This window comes from Labrus mixtus, chromosome 12 (assembly GCF_963584025.1).
Source record: "Labrus mixtus chromosome 12, fLabMix1.1, whole genome shotgun sequence".
Lineage (NCBI taxonomy): Eukaryota > Metazoa > Chordata > Actinopteri > Labriformes > Labridae > Labrus > Labrus mixtus.
Window position 1 is genome coordinate 16312812 of NC_083623.1, and position 22203 is coordinate 16335014.

At 38.7% G+C, this 22203-nt stretch overlaps 1 protein-coding gene across 1 annotated transcript; it reads left to right on the plus strand.

The window, feature by feature from the left end:
• Positions 1–666: 666 nt before the first annotated feature.
• On the plus strand, positions 667–17425 carry ehd3 (EH-domain containing 3). Its single transcript, XM_061052315.1, has 8 exons — positions 667–1838; positions 6516–6692; positions 7384–7481; positions 12149–12290; positions 12434–12533; positions 12972–13142; positions 14658–14822; positions 14916–17425. The coding sequence occupies exons 1-8, from the start codon at positions 1615–1617 to the stop codon at positions 15441–15443; spliced, it is 1605 nt and encodes a 534-aa protein (XP_060908298.1). The 5' UTR covers positions 667–1614; the 3' UTR covers positions 15444–17425.
• Positions 17426–22203: the final 4778 nt, after the last annotated feature.

The window sequence follows — 22203 nt, forward strand, 5'->3', positions numbered from 1 at the left end:
AGTCCGTAATCAGGGAAAGAAGTCATTTAAGGATACCTTTCCATTAGAAAAAGACAGCTGTCATTAAAAGTAACACATGAACACCAAGATTCCCCCCCCCCCCAACGCTTTAAACCTAGGGGAAACACTGAACTATGTTGTCAAATGGTGTCAAATCCTCATTGATGTAGGCCTAAACACAAAATAAAGTAGACTGATTCTAAAGTTGCATCAAGAAGGATAAAATCTGGAGATATTGAACAGGTCTGTTCTAAAAGACGTATTCAAAAGTAGCCTGTCTGGTAAAGATAGCACAATGTAGAAATAAGGCCTACCCTACAATTGATTTGATTTGATTGAAAACCAAATTGAATCACCACAAGTAAAGGCACTTCAGCCAACAACTTTGATTTCAAACTTGTTGTAGTGCTTGGATAATTTAAATAGGAAAGGAAATTATATTGAATCTTAGTTGATTAATAATGTTTTTGTAACATTTTGAACAAATAAATGTATATTGTTAACATCGACCCTAGACTGTGGAAAGGCCGTACCATTAGGTGGCGCCCTGTCGTTTAACAGCAGGTCCTTGATCGCCTCTCCTCATCCATCATGGCGTCGTCCTTCCCGGCTTCAGCTCCAGCATCACTGGGCGGGACCGCGGTGGGCCGGACTGCCAGCCTTTGGGCACTTCCGCCGGGCTCGGGTTTCCTCCGACTCGGCATTTAAATTGAGCTGCAGGACATCAGCTGCTGCTACATTCAGCGCTGTGCTGTGACAGAAAATAACCCGTGATGCTAGTTAAACAGGCTACTCGTTATCTTTGACACGAATACGACATAAATAATTGTTTGGTCTGGAGCAGAACTGCGGTGTTTTGTGGAGAGAAGAGCGGGAGCGGCTGAACAATAACGGCGGGTTGCTCTTTGACAGCAGCACGGTGCATCATATTTGGGATTCCTCTGCTAGCTGCTGGACGAAATTGAATAGCGGAAACGTGATGCTGGGGATGAGCAGCATGAATTAGGCTTTTTGGACAGCATTTGTTTACTTAAAAAAAAAAAAGATAAGTAAACAAAAACAAACTCATTGAATGTGGTGTTTTATCTTCAGTGGCCTGGACCTGGGAGGACCTCTCGATGATGAGTGTGTTTTTGAAGGGTCCATTTTAAATTTACTCAAAAAGACATAAATATTGTTTTCTTAAAATTTAGACATTGGTTGAGACAGTATTTCGAAAAAGCCTGAATTTTGACTGAATATAACTTTTGGCTGACCGTCAATATTATCAATAACAACAGTTACCAGTGTGGCAGGACAGACTGAATATCTTGAATAAAAATAACAGGATTTAAAAGGGCTTTTTAAAACATTAAATATAATATAACCTTCAGAAAACAACATTATATATTGTTTTTGGTTATAGGTTGACCTTGTTAATAAGGTCAGATTTTCTCCATGAACGTTTGGAAATAATTTTAATGTAAAGCTTTTTGTCTCATTTGTGAGGAAACATCTCTCTCTTCTTGACTTAAAGACAAGTTTAAAACCCCTCAAGGGCATAGCAAACAAAAGCAGCTTTAGCCAGTTTCACTGTTTAGATTCAATACTCCAGTCAACAAGCATCCAGTAACAATGTTCAGCTGGCTCGGGAACGACGACAGGAGGAAGGAGCCAGAAGTCTTTCAGACTGTCAGTGATGGACTTAAGAAGCTCTACAAAACCAAACTCCTGCCGCTGGAGGAGGGCTACAAGTTCCACGAGTTCCACTCTCCAGCTCTCGAGGATGCAGATTTTGACAACAAGCCCATGGTCCTACTGGTGGGACAGTACTCTACAGGCAAGACCAGCTTCATTCGGTGAGAAAAAAAAAAAGCATCCACCCTTAACTTGCAACCATAATCCTGTAGAGTTTCATGTGAAAGAGGGGAATCACAAACACATGAGGCAGGGGCCACCAGAAAGACAGATAGGAAGAGGCTGACACACCCAAACTGACCTTACTGTCTTTCTGCTTCACCAGTGGGTCATGAACTACACGCATTGCCTTAAAACAAAATACAACGAAAACAATTAAACAGATAAAAATTAAAAAAATAACAAAGGTTTCTCAATCATACACACACAAACACCATCAGCCTGACTACTCGGTGCCACGCCTCTGCTAGATTTAATGAATCCATAAAAAAGTTTATGTGACTGCCAACACAGAACACATACATATGGAAACTTCAGACAACTCTGCCCGTGACCAAAGTGTTCCTCTAAGTGTGTTTCCATGTGCTGGTGTAGACAATAAGAGTGACAGATGTACATATTTCATGTTAGAGTGTGTTGTTGGGATGCTTATAAATCCATCTTTGTTTTGATCTTGTGAAGATCAGAATTAGCCCTGTTAAAAGAAGAGTGAATACTTTTTATTACCTAAAGAGACATAATGCCTGTGTCGTTTTCGACGAGATAAGACACGCTTAACCTTACACTCAGATAGTGCTTCTGTTTAAGTCCTATTTCTGCATTCAATAATTTCTCTATTTTTAAGGTAACATTTAAAATATGAAAAATAAAAGTTCTTTGAGAGCTTATGACTTGGAATTTCTCTTTTTGTGTGCGTTACAGCAGGACATATTAACAGCTGAGTGTTGGGCCTCTTTTGAAGGCTGCTGTTAACATCTTCCCCCTTGCACTTACACACACACACACACACACACACACACACACACACACACACACACACACACACACACACACACACACACACACACACACACACACACACACACACACACACACACAGGCACAAGTGCAGAGCATAATTAGTGGGGTAAGCCTTTGAAAGCCTGAGAGAGGATGCTGTTTGTGACTTCCTGTAGTCAGACAGGACAGTGCAGACATCCCTGCTCTCTCGTCTTCCTTTCTGTCTGTTTCTCACTGATTCCCAATCCCACCTCTTTTTTTTACTTGTTTCTAATGATAACTCCCACAATTCTGAAGCCTGACCCCACACCGCAGACATGTAGCAGTTAGACGCAGAATGTAAAATCTGCTGAGTAACCTGGGGTCAGGGCTGCTGCACTCGCTGCATCTTTTATTTTATATCACATGGTTTAACACTGAATGTCGGAGCAGTGCTGTCCCTTTTCCTCTTCACTAATATTACAAGGTGAAGTGGATTAGTGATTGCTTCTTGTGTGGCAGTTTAAAGTAAGAGAAATGGGTGGAGGGTAATTTTAGTCTCTCATCTCTGGCAGTCATTCAGACATCAGTCATTTGAGCCTGTCTTCATTTCAGGGCTGAAATTGATTGATTTCCCTTTTTTTTTGTCCAATATTTACCCTTCTGATTCTTTGCTGGCCCGTTGTTGGTGCCAATTGAAGAGCCTTTCAATGCAAACAGCTGGCACTGCAAGTTTGGTCTACATTGCCATATTTCCCAGCATTCTTCAAGTAGCAGCATCTAATTGAGATGCACAATAAGGGAGTAATTTTACTTTCAGTTTTCTTTGAGTTTGTCCATGCTGTGAGTCTTTCAAAGAGCATAGATATGTTATGGACATGCAATTCAGGGCCCTTACCTTTTGTTTAATTGGGGCAAGAGATGCCAGGGTGATATGTTATGATCGCAGTATTTTTGTCATTATACATTTTAATGGGATTTAAAGGATTATAAGAAATATGCTGAGTACTGTGATTAACACGTAATAATTGTTTAAAACCTATTAATTATATTCCTAAGGAATCCTCTGTCAGCATCTGTTTAACTTATACTACAGTCAACATACAGCCAACTCAACTGAATTTAAAGTTCGTAAACTTAACATAGTGTCCATACAAAAACATTTATTTAGCCCCTGAGGTAAAGCAAGGTTTTGGAAAATAAATTAAGCTATATTTATAAAAAAAAATCAACTTATTTATGCAACATGAACATTCAGTATCAAATTCATTCAACTTTCATCTTAAAAATATATTTTCTCAATGACTTGTTTTACTGGCGCCTGGTTGTAATGGGGTACCACCTCCACCTCCTGTCTTTAGAGCATCTGATAACTGTTTGCTAACTGCCTTTTATTAACAAACGAAGAAGAAATTAGTATTATCAGGTGACACAACACTCTCTGTACTGATTATAGAGATGCTAAGAAAATCTCTTAACTTAAGAAATTATTTATTTTACTCATAGACTTTCTTACTTAAACATTTTTGAGTAAAAAGTAGTTAAAAGTACAATCGTGATGCAAAAAGTTAGCATTTCTACAACTACTACAATTCATATAGCAGATGCTTTTATCCAAAGCAACGTACATCGGAGAGTAAGGACAACACAAGCAAGGACCTAGAGAGGAGGAAACAACATCAGTAAGTGCAAATGAACAGCTTTAAGTCTGATCGGACACACAGGTGCTGACAGGCAGTGCACAGAGGCAAAGCACAATCGGCCGCTGTTCTTAAGAGTTCTAATCATAGCGCTATAACATTTTAATAATGTTATAGCGCCAAGCTAATAAGTGCTCTCTGGTAGTCATTTTCAATTAAATGCCTATCCCTAAAATAAAGCAATTTAACTTGAATACAACATTAATGCTGTTTTATACGGTAAGCAATATGCCGATGATGTGATCAAATATATTGCAGTATATATTGTTTTACTACAGAAGACATTTTCCCCCCAAAAAAACTCTCCGTAGAAGCCTATTTTATTCTATTTGAATTAAGTTTTTCCATCTCATTCATGGGGTCTGTGTTACCATACGCTGTTTCCACACAATCTATTGTGATGTTTATGATCTAAAACAAACAATACAATCTGCAGCTGTTGCACAACCTCCCATCAGACCAACACACACAGACTGATTTGCAGAGACAGCTCCACCAGGCACTGTTGGCTCCCCTGACAAGGTGTGTGTGTGTGTGTGTGTGTGTGGAGATGTAAAAGTGAACCAGCCTCACATCTGGTATCTGTTAAAATGCACACACATCCCACCGTCTCATACTTGAGATTTATGATCCTTTTAGTTAAAAGTGTTTTGCCTAAATCACTTGTTTTATGGCCTGTGCTCACTTTGTCAGGGCTGAAATTCAACAGAAAGACACTTATCTTCATTTGGATCACTTATTTAACAGATAAGGATTCAACCTATGGTACCTCGAACTTCTTAAGAGTTATAAGTCTGCAGCGATGCCATAATAACAGTAACAGGTGAGGTCATAAGTTTGCATCGGTTTGGTTGGACATCAAAACTTATTTAAAGTTTTTTTTAAAATGAAGCGATTTGACTTTTTTTGAAAATGTATTGAAGGTCTTGTTTTAAAAACCAAACATGCATCAAGTGTAGTGTTTGGTTGTATACGCCTTTTAACCTGCTTGACCTCGGTCAGCTGTTTTTCATCATCGGTAAACAAAAGTCTGACATGCTTGTAAATTTGACCATTCCTCTTGTCAGCACTGGAAGAGGAACAGATTCTTCTAAATATTTGTCTTCTTGGTCTGGGCTCTTCAAGAACCATACCAAAAATGTTTTGATGCATTTTTTTTAATACAAAAAACATATTCTTATACCTGAGCTGAGGTTTATCTGATTCTGAGACCCCCTCTGATAATTACTATTGGTGTTAAAACACTGACTGCTAACTTTAAACTCAGTAATGGTTCCAAACAGTTAGTTCCAATCCACACTGTTGTTGTTTGATATTGTCACATGATAAGTTTACCTGCTGTAACCCATTGATATTCTGGGGGTGTCATTGGTTATGGTGACGGATCAGTGCAATGACTCGCACACTTGCCAATTCCCATTGAGTGTCACCCACCTGGGGGAGGGGTTACTGCCCTTTGTGATGTCACAAAGGGAAAATCTCCAGACAGCCTGTTTGAGCACACATTCTCTGTAAAGTAGAGCAGGCAAAAGACGGAGGGGATGAACCTTTCTCATAATTAGGGTGTTTGGAAACAGACTAGAGACACATTAGTGTTAGAAAAACATGGTGATCGGTATTTTGCATAATATGTGACCTTTAAATTAAAGCTTATGCTGCTGAGTTTGGAGCAGTGGCTTCTTTTGTACTGATGATGTAAAATAATTCCCCTCACTAGGTTTCCAGCAGCTTCTAATTAAAGGCAGACAAGGCAAGGTTTTCTGTTTATACAGCTTCATATCATTCAGAATGATCTCCTTTTTGCTGGTATTGATTGAAAAGTCCCCTTCAGCGATTGTTTAAATCAGGATTCTGTCAACTTTTTTTTTTTACATAACTTGCACATGGTCCTTGGAGTGAAATAGTTGAGACCAGTAAACATTGTCCGTGAATGCTCAGTAAATTACATTTTCTTTCCTTGACTAATACCTTTAAAAATGGATGTCTTAAAATGCCATGGTAATCTTAATGTCCTTGTTATTATTTTTTATCATCTCAGGTTTCCTCCTTAATAATAAAAATTCCTGCTCTAAAGGTACAACTGTAAGGTTCACTGATCAAAAACAGCTCATCTCCAAGTTTGTTATGTTTAACGCTATGTCATTCCATCTCTTTCTACAGCTACTTGTTGGAGCAGGATTTTCCCGGAATGCGGATCGGCCCTGAACCCACCACAGATTCCTTTATCGCGGTGATGCACGGCGACACAGAAGGTGTCATCCCTGGCAACGCTTTGGTGGTTGATCCCAAGAAGCCCTTCAGAAAGCTAAACGCGTTTGGAAATGCTTTCCTAAACAGGTACACACACACACACACACATGTACACACAGTGGATGAAATACAATGATGGCAGATGCTGTCAGATATCTTTTTTGGTGTGTTCATGCTGAAAATATGAAGTGATGTAAGAGGTGAAGTATGTTAACGTAGAGGGGAAACACTGAGAAAGAGCATGGAGAAGAAAGAAGGAGTGAGTACTAGTGAGAATCCACACCAGAGCTCTACATTCCTGGTTGATTGAATTTCCCTCTGCTCACTGGTCAGGCCTTTTCTCTTTTAATGGCTGTCTGTGTGTGTGTGTGTGAGAGAGAGAGAGAGAGAGAGAGAGAGAGAAAGAGAAAGAGAGAGAGTCATCTCTGCATAGTCATCCTTCTGGAAAAGGTAAAAAGAAACAGCAGAAAAAAGTCTTTCTTTTGCTCTTGCTGTGGTGACCTTGCTGAGAAGGCCCTGGGGGGATTATGGGGTTCACAGTGAGGACGCCTGCTAACCTGTTAGTATTGATACAGCTGCAGACAGAGAGAGGAAGAACAGCAGAGTCAGAGAAGAAGAGAGACTGAGGAAAAAGTCTTATGTGGGACAATGTTTGTTATTAAAAGATTTTACACTTCTGTCAGCTTTCTTTTAACTCTCCTCTCTTCTCCTTGTGTGTGTGTGTGTGTGTGTTCTCCCTGTCCCGACGTGTGTGTGTGTGTGTGTGTCTGTGTTCTAGGTTTGTGTGTGCCCAGCTGCCAAACCCAGTGCTGGAAAGCATCAGCGTGATTGACACACCAGGGATCCTGTCAGGGGAAAAACAGAGAATTAGCCGAGGTGAGAAACACACTCATAGCACTGGCAAGTTTATTTCCCTGTGTTTATGTGGCCGAGTGTGTTTGTGTGTCCGGGTTCGTTCATTGGACTCATTCAGCCACAGCCCCCTTGTCCCACTGAACTCTGAACAAGCATGTCAGCATTTCCTTTGGTTGTGAGTGAGTGTGTGTGTGCGTGTGTTTATTTTAGGTTTTAGCTGTCAGGAGGATTATGGCTTATTCATTTCAAAGAACAGGAAGCATTGACAAAAAAAAAACCCTCTGTCCCTCAAACACACGCATGCACAGTGGACATTGTTTACAAACTTATAGGGTGACTTGACATCTGCACATATAGAGAGAGTCGTTGAGTTGTGTTTATTTAATATGATTTACCTTTGACTCACAAACACAACTCGCTTGTTTGCATTTTCTGTTTGAAAAAGGAAACACCTTGAGGGAAGCATCCAAATCTAGAAAAAGACATCAACAAAAAAAAAAAGTCTATCTACATAATGCAAAGAAAGTGTTTTCAGGCTTGGGTGAGGTGAAAAGGTTGTACCTACAAAAAGCCAAATATAACAAGACCAGTGCAAACAGACTGATAACATTTAAACCAATAACATTCATGTTACATGTGACTTAAAAGTTTTCCTGCTCTCCTGAGGACGTTTTTGACTGAGAGGGAGGCTTCAACCTCTGTGATGTTTTTTTCAATTTATAAGCATTAATGCCATATATCCATCACCTTCAGTGGCAGTCGAGCTATTTGGTTTGCACTCTTTCAATGATGTCATCTTGATTTTCTGCCAGTTAATGATTTTGAGCTGTAAATGTCCATGGAAAGGATGAAATTTAGCATTTTTTTCTGTAAATTCAGTAAAATAAAATATATATTTATGAAGGGTAAACTCTTCAGTAGAGAGAGGACACCATATTTAAAAAAAACGAAGTGCCTTAGTTAATAAGACACACAGTGTTGTTGACTTGTCATTTGTAGCAGCTGTAAATATCATTCTTAAATTTTGACTTAACATTTTTGAAACCTCCCAGCATCCCCAGAGACATGTGATGTATTTATCATGTTGAACCACTAACAAACTATTTTTCAGAAAAAACTCAGATAACCAAGAATGATTTAATTAAAGTCTAGACGACAAACAGACAGTGTTTTGATGTTTCAATTTGACTGACAAAAAGAAACCAGAGGAAAGTTCTAAAGACACTTTTCCCCCCTGACATTTCATCTTTTAAAATAAAAAGCGATTTGTCTCAATACGTTTTTGATTTTAGCCTATTCATTGGTGCTTACCCCTTTGTGCTCATATCAGGTCATTGGAAGTCTTTAATTATTTACATTAATTGAAGCATGTTTTTGTCCAAATGTGAAAGAAAAACATATTAAAATGAAACAATATGGTTCTTAATTATTATTCTTTTCAGAATTTTGCAAGACGAGAACAACCAGCAGAGAGATGATAGCGGTGTTAAATAAAAATAAATAAGTAAAGTTTTGGTGTGAAAGGCTCACAGGAATTTCTCCCACCTTTCTTACTCTTTGATATGTGTCCGGCGAGGCTGGAATTCCCAAAGCTGAAAGCTGGCATTGCCATACCAACAGCTAAGAGTAACAAAAGAGCAGGAAGAATTAAAGGACACAATTATTTAAGTCTTTCCCACATTCACTCACTCCCTCTCTCTTCATCCATCTTTGAGTTTCTTTCATGTCTCCTTCCCTGTTTGCCCTTCACTCCCTCGTTTTGTTTGCTCTTTACTGAAACAACCAGTCTCAAGTTAAACTAGCACTGTTTTATTGTTTTCTTATGCAGATTATGGCTCGCAAGAATACATTTGAATGAAATTATCAGACTGAATACGTTAGAGCTTAGTCAAAAAGAACCTGTATTCCATTATAATGGAATGATTTCCTTATTACAGTATATGCTAATGTTATTTTTCTTCATCATATTCTCATCCCAATCCCCGGCTCTAAGCAGATTTTTCTGTTTCTCCAAAGTACTTTTTATAAATCTAGAATGTTTATGTGATAAAACAGATAAACACACTTATGTAGTTTTGAAGGAAGAATAAGAACAAGAAGCATCTTGTGGTCACTGAGTTCAACACATTACTTCATAGTAGGGTTGGGTCTGGATTAATCTTTGTCGTGCAAACCTTAATTTCTGTAGCTTTGCTGTTGAGAAACAAGAGAGAGTCAATGTGCTGTCAGCACAAACTGAAACTCACATTTGGTTTACTAATGGAGGTAATGACATGAGAACAGACCCACAGCAGTTCTCCTCTACTTTCTGTTTGTTTAGTCAAAGTCTCAGAACATGTTGTCAGACCAAATACTCAGCACATGGAGGTGTGACCCTGCTATTGTCTGTTGGATATAAAAAAAATACAGGCAAACATTAACCTCTCCTGACTCAGCACAGCTGTGTTGTCTCTGGGGACTGTGTGCGTGTCTGTGTGTGTGTGTGTGTGTGTGTGTGTGTGTGTGTGTGTGTGTGGGGGGGGGGGGGTTTGTATAGTCACTGTTCATTTCCTTATGTTCATCATATTCCATCCGTATGTTTTTTGTACGTTCTGTTAGTTTTGTTAATTTTTCTATGTTCTGTGTGTCATTTTTTGGAACTATAGCTTTTCTTTCACCCTGAGGTATTGTTTCCCACTGTCTGCATTTATGTGTTTTTTGTGTGTGTGTGTGTGTGTGTGTGCGTCCAGATGAGGATTTGTCAGGCTATAGCAGCCTACATAGATGTCCTTATGGAGGTATTGATTGTGAAAACCTGGCACACAGCCAACTGCACAAAATAGAGCTAATCAAAGAGATACTTTGAAGAATTAATGGACAGTTACATCTTCTTCACTTGACTCTTGTCAAACGGTTCGGGGAAAATAGTTAACCTTATCAGTTAGATGATTGAATAGTTTAGCCATATGGATCACAATTAAAAAATTGAAGCAGTGTTTGTCCCTTTCAATTTCTATTACATTCAAAATGTTATAAGGGTTTGTTTTTGTGACCCCTTTAGAAAATACAATATTTGTTTCCCTCTCAGTGATCCTGTGGTCTTTCTTCCTTTGCCATCATTGTATAAGTTTCCCAAATGTAAATAGGACATTCATGTTCCCCAGTCATAAGTTTCTGAATATGCAGCACTACTGAAGTGCCAACACTAGGCCTGAAGATAGCCCCCCACAATGTACCCATATTGATAATGATCCCCACAACTGTCAGGCATCCTGTATAATGCCCCTTTATGGTTCTAGGGATAACTAATATAACAAAACAGCGCAGGCTCTGGGATGGGAAAGTGAACCTATGTACTGAGTCATGATTTTCCCCAAGCCAAGTGAAAAGTGCTTCATGTGAAGAGTAATCCACTTCAATTCAGAATATCAAGGTATCTGCCTTTCTCTTAATGCTTCATTACTTTGCTTAAAGCAGCAGAGTACCTCTCTGTCTCCTCTCAGGCCATGGTGCACATGACAAGAAGACACAGCTCCATTCTTAAATGATGTGTTTTATATACTAATACTTTTTTCTCACATCCAAATGATGAATCAACAGAAATTGCAGGAAAACGAGACGTTAAAGCTTGTATTCACTGTTTTCTTTTTTAACAGCGGTGATGAGAAACAGTGCAGCCACAGTATCAAAGCACCAGTATGTATGTAAGAAGGGTTTAGACTAGTGTTAACAGATTAAGATATACAGTATTCAAGCGTGTAGATTTTAAGTTTTTTATTTAAAAGGAGAAACTTTCATTGTATTAACACTCATTTAATACTCCATATCTACTACCACTCAACAACGAATGAGAGCTGATATACTCTAACAGGCTCACCGCTGACTCTGCATCTTTTATGCATCCTTCTGTGTTGTGTTGAACATTAAAACTCACTAATCTGAGGTGAAGCCCCATCCTTCTGTTCTTTGTTCCCCTTTCATATACTGTGGAGGTAAGAGTCTGTCCTTGAGTAGGACAGAAAGTCAAAGGAGGAAATGATGTACTTCTGCTGACAGCTGTAATCACTGATTCATTTATTCAGGCATTATGGAGGAATGTGTGGAGGCATTTTCTCATCCATGCACTTTAAGCTTCCTTCTTTCATTCTAAAGGCTCTTAAATATCTCGTTTATTTTACTTAATTTTAAAAGAACAAAAAGGCCAAATTAGATGAAGAAATATCATTAGAATTGCTTTCCCCTCTAATTGTTCACTTACATAAATCCACTTAGTTGAAGCCTGGCAGGACCTCCTCTGTCTGTAAACACATTCTTTTCTCTCAGCATGTTGTAATATGGGCGTCCTTCATATTGCCTCTTCCATGACCTTAAGCCAGTGTAATGGTTTTCTCTTGGGAATATTGCAACACACTCAGATGAAGTTCATGTCTTAGGTCACGGGTTAAACACAGAGTTGATCATGTGTCATCATAGAGACTCATGCTATGTAGTGTGGGCAGGTTATTCTACTCGTTTCTATTCACCAGTAATGAAATGACACATATTAATGATATATCCGAAACTGATATGGGATGGGAGCTAAGAAACAAGAAGTAAAAGCATACAGATTGAAATGTATGTTTGGTAACATTTTCTTCCAACCATCATTTGAAATCATAATTTCACATTTTTTCCTTTCTGGATTCTCTCACCCTCCTCCTCCTCCTCAGGCTATGACTTTGCGGCAGTCTTGGAGTGGTTTGCAGAGCGAGTGGACAGGATCATATTACTGTTTGACGCCCACAAACTGGACATCTCTGATGAGTTCTCAGAGGTGATAAAGGCCCTAAAGAACCATGAAGACAAGATCAGGTACTGTAGGATTAGTTGACTCACAGACATATTAAATCCTATAAAACAGAGATGTTTAAAGTTCAAGTCTCTGCTCATGTACATCAACTAGGTATGATGATTTTTACTATCAATCAATGAAAGTCTGTTGTTTTTTCCCCCAGGGTTGTGCTGAACAAGGCTGACCAGATAGAGACCCAGCAGTTGATGAGAGTGTACGGTGCCCTGATGTGGTCGCTGGGGAAAATAGTCAACACGCCTGAGGTAAGCTGAAAGAAATATGTGTAAAAACAGACATTGGGTCTTGGAGGGGATGCATGTGTGGGGCCAGAAAGTCCAAGCTTTTGCAAAAAGTCAGAGCATGTGACAAGCAGTAGCACAGCCAGAAATCATTGGTGCAACTGATACTAAATAAAATAATGGAGATGCATGAATACTGGGAACAGAGCAGCTTCTTCAGGCCTTTTTGGCCAAGTTTAAACACGCTGCCTTCCTTTGGGTTGTTGTGAATAGCACAAGCTGTACATTTAAAAAAAAGGAAATTATTCTTTGTAGGAAAATTTACTTTATTTTAGGAAATACTCATTTTTATTTTTTCCTTTTGACCTAAACTAAGTTTTTTTTTTGTAGCTGTTTTTTTAGAGGTCAGTACATTATGCATGGGTTAAATGAGCTGATTCCGTCCGTCTCCCTCTCTGACAGGTGATCCGTGTCTACATCGGGTCCTTCTGGTCCCACCCGCTGCTGATTCCAGAGAACAGGAAGCTGTTTGAAGCAGAGGAACAGGATTTATTCAAGGACATTCAGTCTTTACCAAGGAATGCAGCCCTCAGAAAACTCAACGATCTAATAAAGAGGGCCAGACTAGCTAAGGTACGCTACTGCTATTTCACATGAACAGGTGTGTGTGTGTGTGTGTGTGTGTGTGTGTTTCCTATTCTTCTTCCCGTCACTCGCTCGCTCTCCCCACCCTGTCCAGCTGGTAACCTTGACAGAAAAGGCTCGTCCCTGTCACAGAGCTAATAGAAGAAGACAAATGGGGCGTTTCTCCTCTCAGTGAATTACTTCCTGTTTCCTCCCCTGGAATAGGAAGTCAGGTATGAGAGGCGACAGTCCGCTGCCGGTTGTAGCTCGAGGAAACAAAGAGGATGCACACAAACACACACAGGTTTATCAAACAGAGTAATCAGTGCTGTTTTCCTGTTTGTCCTCTGATAGGGTGTGTGTGTGTGTGTGTGTCTGTGTGTTTTATGATGTGCTTCAAGGACTCAATGTGGTTTCAGGGAAACACACTCATTCATCACCACAGCAACAAAACAAATGAGTTTATTTCCCATCATTTGGGCCATCTTTAGTTTGTGTTGAGTATTAAAAACAAATGTCAACAAAGGTAATAACTGAGATTAACTGTATGATTCATCTTAACAAAGAATTGTTGAGTGTCCCCAGACTAAAGATTTGCAACAGATATGATCTCATTATATTTAATTTGAACCATTTGTCAAAAGTTCTAAAGTAATACAATCGAATCGTGCAGTTAAAAAAATAGAATTAAGGTTAAAAACTGGGCAATGATAAAACACAATGATTCTACAAGTTTCAGCAAAATAGTTGAATAACTAGTTCATATATTTAAAAATCTCTTTATTGAAGAATTTGAAAATGGGTTGAAAAGAGTTTTTTCTATTTAAATTTGTTAAGTTGTGGCTGTCTTCAATGTGTTGTCCAGCTGTATCTTATCCCCAGTGGTCCCATTTAAATCTTTGAGCATCAAAACATTGACCCATCAGCCAGTTTTATTTTCCTTCTGAAGAGATAATATTTCATAAGGGACTTAGAGAAAACTGGTTTTCTTGTCTCATGTTTATGTTTCACATGAGTCAAAAGTTCAACCCCTTCAGCTCACTCTTCATTTATAATCATTTTTTTATGACAGGCCCAGATTTTGATACTTTTTATTTTGCAAAATGTAGTTGACCTCTAAATGATAGTTTGCATTTAGTGGTGGGATCAGCCATTCCATTGCTTGATTGAAATGGCATGTACATACATGAGAATTTACAGGAAATGCCAAATGTATGTAGTGGATGAAATTCAGAAAACGTTCACACCACAGCTGGTCCAAGTAATAAAGAAAATGTGACGTATATTCCTTGGTTCCAGCATAGTTGCATTAGCGTTTAAAGAGAACCACCAAGTTGAAAGATGGCCGACTCTACCGCTGATCCACAGCCAAAGCTCTGTTATTAACATTGAACACAAATGCCAAGTCAACTGAAAATGAAGTCTTAAGAATTATCACATAAATTAGAAGAACTTTAGGAATAATCAATAGAACTTGTAAATTTGCCGTTGGCTACATAAGCATCTGTGATTTCCACACTGCAGGTCCATGCTTACATCATCAGCTCGCTGAAGAAAGACATGCCCTCTGTGTTCGGGAAGGAGAACAAAAAGAAAGAACTGATCGCCAGCCTGGGAGATATTTACAAACGAATAGAAAGAGAGCATCAGATATCACCTGGAGATTTTCCTAATCTAAAGAAGATGCAGGTGAGCAGGGGGAAAAAGCTTCCAAAATAAGATTCAAGAGTTTTGACAGACATGTCCTTAACTTGTTTTGTTTTCTGGATTTTCCTCTTCCAGGACCAACTCCAAGCTCAGGATCTCAACAAATTTCAGCCTCTGAAGCTCAAACTCTTGGAGGCAGTGGATGACATGCTGGCCAATGACATCGCTGGTTTAATGGTCCTGGTCCGCCAAGAGGAAAACCAGCGTCCCAACGCAGTCGTGAAGGGAGGTGCATTCGATGGCACTTTGAACGGCCCGTTCGGACACGGGTATGGCGAAGGGGCCGGTGAAGGCATCGACGAAGCAGAGTGGGTTGTTGCACGGGACAAACCTGCTTATGACGAGATCTTCTACACATTATCTCCTGTCAACGGGAAGGTAACGGGAGCCAACGCCAAGAGGGAGATGGTGAAGTCAAAACTGCCAAACACAGTCCTGGGAAAGATCTGGAAGCTGGCAGATATCGATAAGGATGGGATGCTGGATGATGAGGAGTTTGCTTTGGCTAATCATCTGATAAAAGTGAAACTGGAGGGACATGAACTGCCATCAGAACTGCCTTCACACCTGGTGCCTCCTACCAAGAGGAAAATACCTGAGTAGATTTAAGATTATGTAACCATCTGCCCCCTACGCCTGTAAGTAGACCCCCCTCCTCCACCCAGAGAAAAATATCCACATTAGAATATGACTATTCATGTAGCATAATAGCAAAATAAATGACATTTCCAGTGTCCTGAGCTTTGTTGCTGGCATTTCTGCATTTCAGTCTGTCAGCCTTTCCTTGAAGTGAAAACTATTAAAGCAAACATTCAGTCACATTCTGATGAAAATCAAGTCAATGGATGCTTAGTGACGGACACCATTGCTGTTTCTGCAGTGCTGAAAAAGCTTGTAGCCGAGTAGATCTGGGTCTTAACAAGTCAAGTTGTTAGCCTGATGCCCTTTTTTTTTTTATTTCAGGGTGACATATTAAGAGTAGTTACTGTCAACAGTGGTTAGAGAGATGATAGGACATCTGATACGGCATTTAGTTAAAAGGAAGAAACACTGGAATAGAGTAAAATGTAAATTGATTCAAACTACTGGAAGCAAATCGAGGCGATGCATACATGTGAAGACATACAGAGAGAGAATAAAGGTTATTTTTCAGAAAGATCATTTCAGGTGAATGGAGACTGTGAGAAGATCACAAACAAGCAAATAAACAGTTTTATCACAGTAACAAGTGGCTCAAACATGATTTTTTTTTAAAAATGTATGTTATCAATACAGTAAATGTTGTTTGACTACAAAGACTGTGTAGCAAATACAGCCACCCACAATGACCACAGCTTTGCTGATATGATTCTTAAAGTATTAGAATTTTCATAAAATATCTTTTGGAGATTTTAAATGTGATGGTCAGATTAGTGTGTGTGAGAATCAGAGTTTATAGGCTCGCCATTGTTAAGTGTAGCATCTGGACGGACCGACTGCGATAAAGAAAGAAAACGTTTCTCTCTCTCATGGTAAACAAACTAAATGACAAGTACTTTGCCTCTTCTTAACAGTTCTAAATACTCTAAATATCCTAAACCTGATCTGAAATACTGTGACGAATGACTATGATTAAAAAAAAAAAAAAAAAAAAACGCATTGGATGTTGTTTGGACAAGAGCGTACCGACATCCTCCATATTTGAATGTCTAATGTTCACAGTTCCGCGTGGGCACATCCTTACTCTTGTATGCATATGATCACATGTATGTTTTCTTGTTTGTAACATTAGCATTACACATGCTACTGAGGTGAAAAGTATTCCAGTGGATGAAAGTATTCCAGTGGGTTATTGATAGAAATGTATCTAATCTAATCTAACCTGACAGTCCAGATAGTCAACGCAGACGTGTGTGCTTATTTTGTGATGCTAACAAAAAGCTAACCGAGACATTTTCTTATGTTTTCTGTTTTTGAATGGAATTTGGCTTTCAACTGTTTCACATGTTTAAATTGTTGACGTGTTATATATGTAACCTCTCTTCACAATGTTGCTCATTAGCTGTAGCATTATGCCAGTATGTATAACTGTATATAAGCTTCATGTTAGGACCATTTCTGGAGTTAAGCAGTGACAGTTGTAACACTAAACTACATTTGGATTTCCAGACAGTGTTCACCCACTAAGAGCTGCAGAATCAACAGAAATATTTCCAGCTTATGGCCCCCTGTTTGCCCCCTCCCAGTGTCTGCATACTGTTACTGTGAATCAACTGTACATAATAAAGACTGTTTGCATTCCATGAACACAGGTTGGGAAATCATGTGCATCATCTTTGGCGCTTTGCTAGTTTGGAATTTATAGACAAGCCACATCTGATCAACGAGCACGACACAAGATGCTTAGATTCTCTTCAAAACAAAGTCCTTCAGATAAACAAGTTGTCTTCATACTTCTCACTGATTACATCATGAAGTGCTGTGAACTGGGAGATACTGGTGTTGTTTCTGTTGTAAGATGGTTTTGCATTGCAAAATCCACACTTCACTGCTCTACTGTCAACATATTCAACAGTGCAAAAGTGTATTAAAGAATATCTACTCTCCTTTGTGCTTTGTTTTCTTTGCATTAGAAGTAATTCAATAGCAAGTACCTTTTTATTTTTTTTAGAAGAGACATGGAATCTCAGCTTACCAGGATTTGTTACCACATACAACATAAAACTAACCCGAAAAGAGGAACCTTTGGAATTAAGTTCATATAGAAAATGAACAATGCTAGTATCGTAAATTTAGGAAGGAAATACCCTTTTATGTTAACTGGTTGGATTTTTCCTGGAGAAAAGCATTATGTCATCAATTTTACTTTTTTACTATGTTTTTCATCTTAGAGAACTTTGTAGGGGGGCGGTAGGTTGCAGATAACATGCAGAGAGGAAAACAGGGAATTCCTTCATGCTATTACTCAAGAGGCTCATTCTTATCTGGGTTCAGTTTAGGGAGATTATGTTACATGAAGCCAATGAGTTTGGCTTAAACTGCATTATGAACGTTTTCATGCAATGTGCCTCTAAAATGTTCTGCTCCCAGGTTCAAATCTGGCCTGTGGCTCCTTTCCCGCATGTCATTCCCCACTCTCTCTCTCCCTGATTTCCAACTCTTGACACACTCCTATCTCTCCATTAAAAGGCAGAAAAAGCCCAAAAATAAATCTTAAAAAAATAAATAAATTCTGCTCTGTGTTTACATAAGAGCATCCTTTCCAAATCTTTGTATAGAGTCACTGACATTGAACACTACAATGGCAACAGCTAAAAATGGCAGCAAAGAAAGTATGAAATATAAGCTCATAATCATTTTTGTATTATCTGGGGACTTGTTTATGTATGTGAATTGGTGTGTGTGTGTGTGTATGTGAGAAGCAGGAAGTCATAGCATCCCCTCTGACTGTGTGACTCAGAGTCTAAACATATGCAGAAACACACACACACACACACACACACACACACACACACACACACACACACACACACACACACACACACACACACACACACACACACACACACACACACACACACACACACACACACACACACACACACACACACACACACACACACACACACACACACACACACACACACACACACACACAGGGAGAGATGAAGTCTTCTCTCCTCTCACGCAGGCAGTTGTGTTCATGTTAGTTACTTCCCACTGTCCCACCTTGACCTTTACACACCGACACACGCAAATGTTCCAACTCAGATACACACCCTACACGCTCACACGTCCTACATTATACACTGAAGATCTGAAGATTTAAAAAATGTTTTCTAATCATTATTTTTTTCAAATTTAAACATAATAATGGATTCATGGGAAAAGGATGACTGAACAACTACAAGGGTTTTAGTACTTTTTTTTTTTGCTTTTTTTTTCATTTGAGGAAAAAAAATCAGTTTGAGAATTTAGGGAACGTTCCTGAACACAGACCACCCAAACGCTCACAAACATTCTGAAAGGGAAGTAAACATAAAATAAGTTAGAAAAAAGGCACGAACAATAATACTATCTAAAGAAGAGTATTTTAGAGTTTCCTAGAAAAGGTGAAAATGTAAGAGAGCGGATACAGACTTGAGAGAGAGAGAGAGAGAGCTAATACATGTTTGTCTGTTGTAAGTTTGCATCTAATCTCTTGAAGAGGAAACACAGCATATCTTTGTCAATGGTTACAAAAATTGGACGCATGTCAGCAGTGATATATGAAACTGTGTGTCTGTGTGTCTTTGTCTGCTTGTGCTGAAAGTGAATGATGGATGCGTGTGTTTTTCTCGAGAGGCGTGTACGAGGAAGCTATAGATCACAATTGAACATATCCACCAGAAACACGAGGGAACTGTTATCTGAGAACACTGGGTGGGCTTGATGCATGAAAACACACCCAAACATACACACATACATACAGTACAGTCAGTGTTATGACTGTTGAAATGAACTTCAGACTGCAAACACACTAAAAATGTAACCAGAAGTTACTTAGAAGCTTTCAAAATACATCAAATCAACAAATATTTACCAATTAAGACGAGTGTACTCGACTGTCACCGAGCATAAAGCTACGTCAAAATGTTTTAGTTTAGTTTATATAAAAAAACCTATGGTAATCAATTTACAATCTTAAAGTAAGTTGCACTAAAAGATGAACATTGTATTAACATATTGTTCTTGCCATCGCAACACATTCCATATATGCGGTTCAATCAAACCAAAACGGATCAATCTGCCTGAAATACATTTTCATGGTCAAACAATATCAGGAACCTGAATATATTTTTCTGCCTGTTAAGATATTACTCATTAAAGTTGTACATATTAGTATTAAAGCTGGTTAAATAAGACCAACAAAAGTTACCTCAAAAAAGTAATCGACCAAAAAGAAAAACAAAAGGTGGAATCCATCCAGCAGAACTAAAACGTTTCCATTTGGCAGATCCAGTGGTTTCGGGGCTGGCCTGACTGGGCCACACTTGAAATCTGATTGCTCCACCACAAATCCAAAACTATGATGAGCCATTTGCCTTTTCAGAGGCACGACTTGTTTTAAAATCAGCTAAAAGTGCTGTGTTGCAACAGGCTGCTTGTAGCTTTCTTTGCATTTCAATGTAGCACGTTTATTTTATTTTTTTCTGTACTTGAAAAGGCCACTTGCACACACATATTCTATTTGAGTTAACAAAAAAATGTTTATGTTGCCTTCCTGTTGTATTACTTAAGTTAAAAGTTAAAACAATATAGACAGGAAAATAACAACTTTTAGATCCTTCAATTTTCATATTAGAGCAGTTGTGAAGGGTAAATAAATGCTTTCATTTGTGTGTTTGCATGCACACTTCAATGCCACCCCTTCATAAATTGGTGCCCCAGTTTGGCCATCCTAACTGAAAGTCTGGACCCGCTCCTGCTCCCTGATAATGGAGAAAATCTAACAGATATTTTCAGGAAAGGAGTTCAGGGCAGCGCATAATTCTCATCAAAGCCATTCCTAACCTCCTTTCTTTGACAATCTTTTGCGACAGACTTTTTAGTTTAAGAGAACAACAAAAATGATTCTTTAAATTCTTACCTTTAGCTGGAAAGGAAACATCGACTGTACATTGAGTTTGTTTGTCCCCTTAACACTAACTTAACAACACTGCCCGTACTGTGAAACCTTTTATTTTATTAGTTGGACTTGTTTCTCTCCTGTTTCTCTTGTTTTAATGAGATTAAGGTTTAGATTCACTTTTTCTGTCCTACAATCAAAATATCATCGTTCAAATTTCATAATGTCTTTTCTCTCCATTTGGTCTTCACCTTCTTTAATCTTCTATTCATTTTGAAAGCCCTGCAAGCTCATCTGTGGACCGACGTGTGGACTCTGTGACATTCAAAGTTGCTGGCTGCTTCTATTCACCTGCCAGCAGTGAGCTTCACCAGGACTACCTTTCTTTTCACACTGTAGATCCATCCCCACTGTGCAGGCAAGCCTGACCAACCAATGACATGATCCCCTACCATCTTCCAATCATCACACACCAGTTCAAACATTAAACACTTTTTGAAAGGCATGAGGCATTAACCTGACTCATACCTCTGTAGCTGAGTACACTGGCACATCCACTTGTGACAATCACATCTTCTAGAAGTTGGTGCATGTCTGAGGGTGGAGTAGTCACAAGGTTCGGTCGAGTGGTGACACCCAACTGTTAATTGCCCTCTAAATCTATGGTGACAGAAAGTTGGAGAAAAGGGCGTGAAAACAACATGAAAACAAATCAGAGGTAAGCCATTGTCTTATTTTTAAAATGTTGCTTGGCTAAAAGTAGTTTTTTTTTTAAACAAATACAATAAAAATATGAATCCACTTAGACTACACTCCATACAGGTGACTGTCCTTGCATTCATTGGCAACATTGTTCCTCTTAAGTGATTACCAGGGTTCATTCAATATATCGATATATAATAATATATCTATTTTAATCTGTAAAATCGTGAGATTAATTTTATGATTTGAAAACATATTTTTGAGATTTTGCTGAATTTCTAAATCTAATATTAATCCACAAACTGATATCATCTTTGTTAAAAATCATTTAGTTACATTTAGTCTGACATCAGCTCCTCCTGCTCATAGCTGTCAAAAATAAATGACAATGATTGACAGTTCACGTGTTGTATGACCTGGGTGTCAGGTCAGCTGTTTCTGTAGTGTTTCTATATCCTGTGACTGGAGGAAACAACCAGTATGTAAAGTGTCTGTAAAAAGTTACCCCGAGTCATTCCTTGAACCGCTTCCTGGCTAACACAGAGGCCATGGACGAGGTCAACATCCTGTCATAACACACACAAGTTCACATTCAAAAATAACATACAACTTCATGTATATTAATGTCAGCAGGCATCCCTCTTAAGGTTTTTAATCGTCTCATTGACTTCGTTTTGACAACACTGGCCTTGTAAAGATCAAACTACTAAAATTATGAGATTCTGTTTCAGAGGAATGAACTGAAAAATGTTAAGACTACTAATGTGTTAAAGGATGTTTCGTGATATGTACCTTAACTACCACATTTCTAAATACATTTTCAAGGTGGCTCATGTTGCTCCCAGGTATTCAATACCAATATTGATAGCTCTAAGTATGCACTTATAGTATCCTTGAAGTTGATCTATATTGAATACATACTGTGTGTGTACGAGCTGCTATAGTGATTGAGGTGTCGTAGAGTACGGAGTAGAGATATTTACGGAAGCGTATTGCATTCATGTGGGGATTTTTTGTTGTTGCCTGGTTTCTTTTTATTACTAGATGAAGATCTCGTTATAACGAGAAAACGAA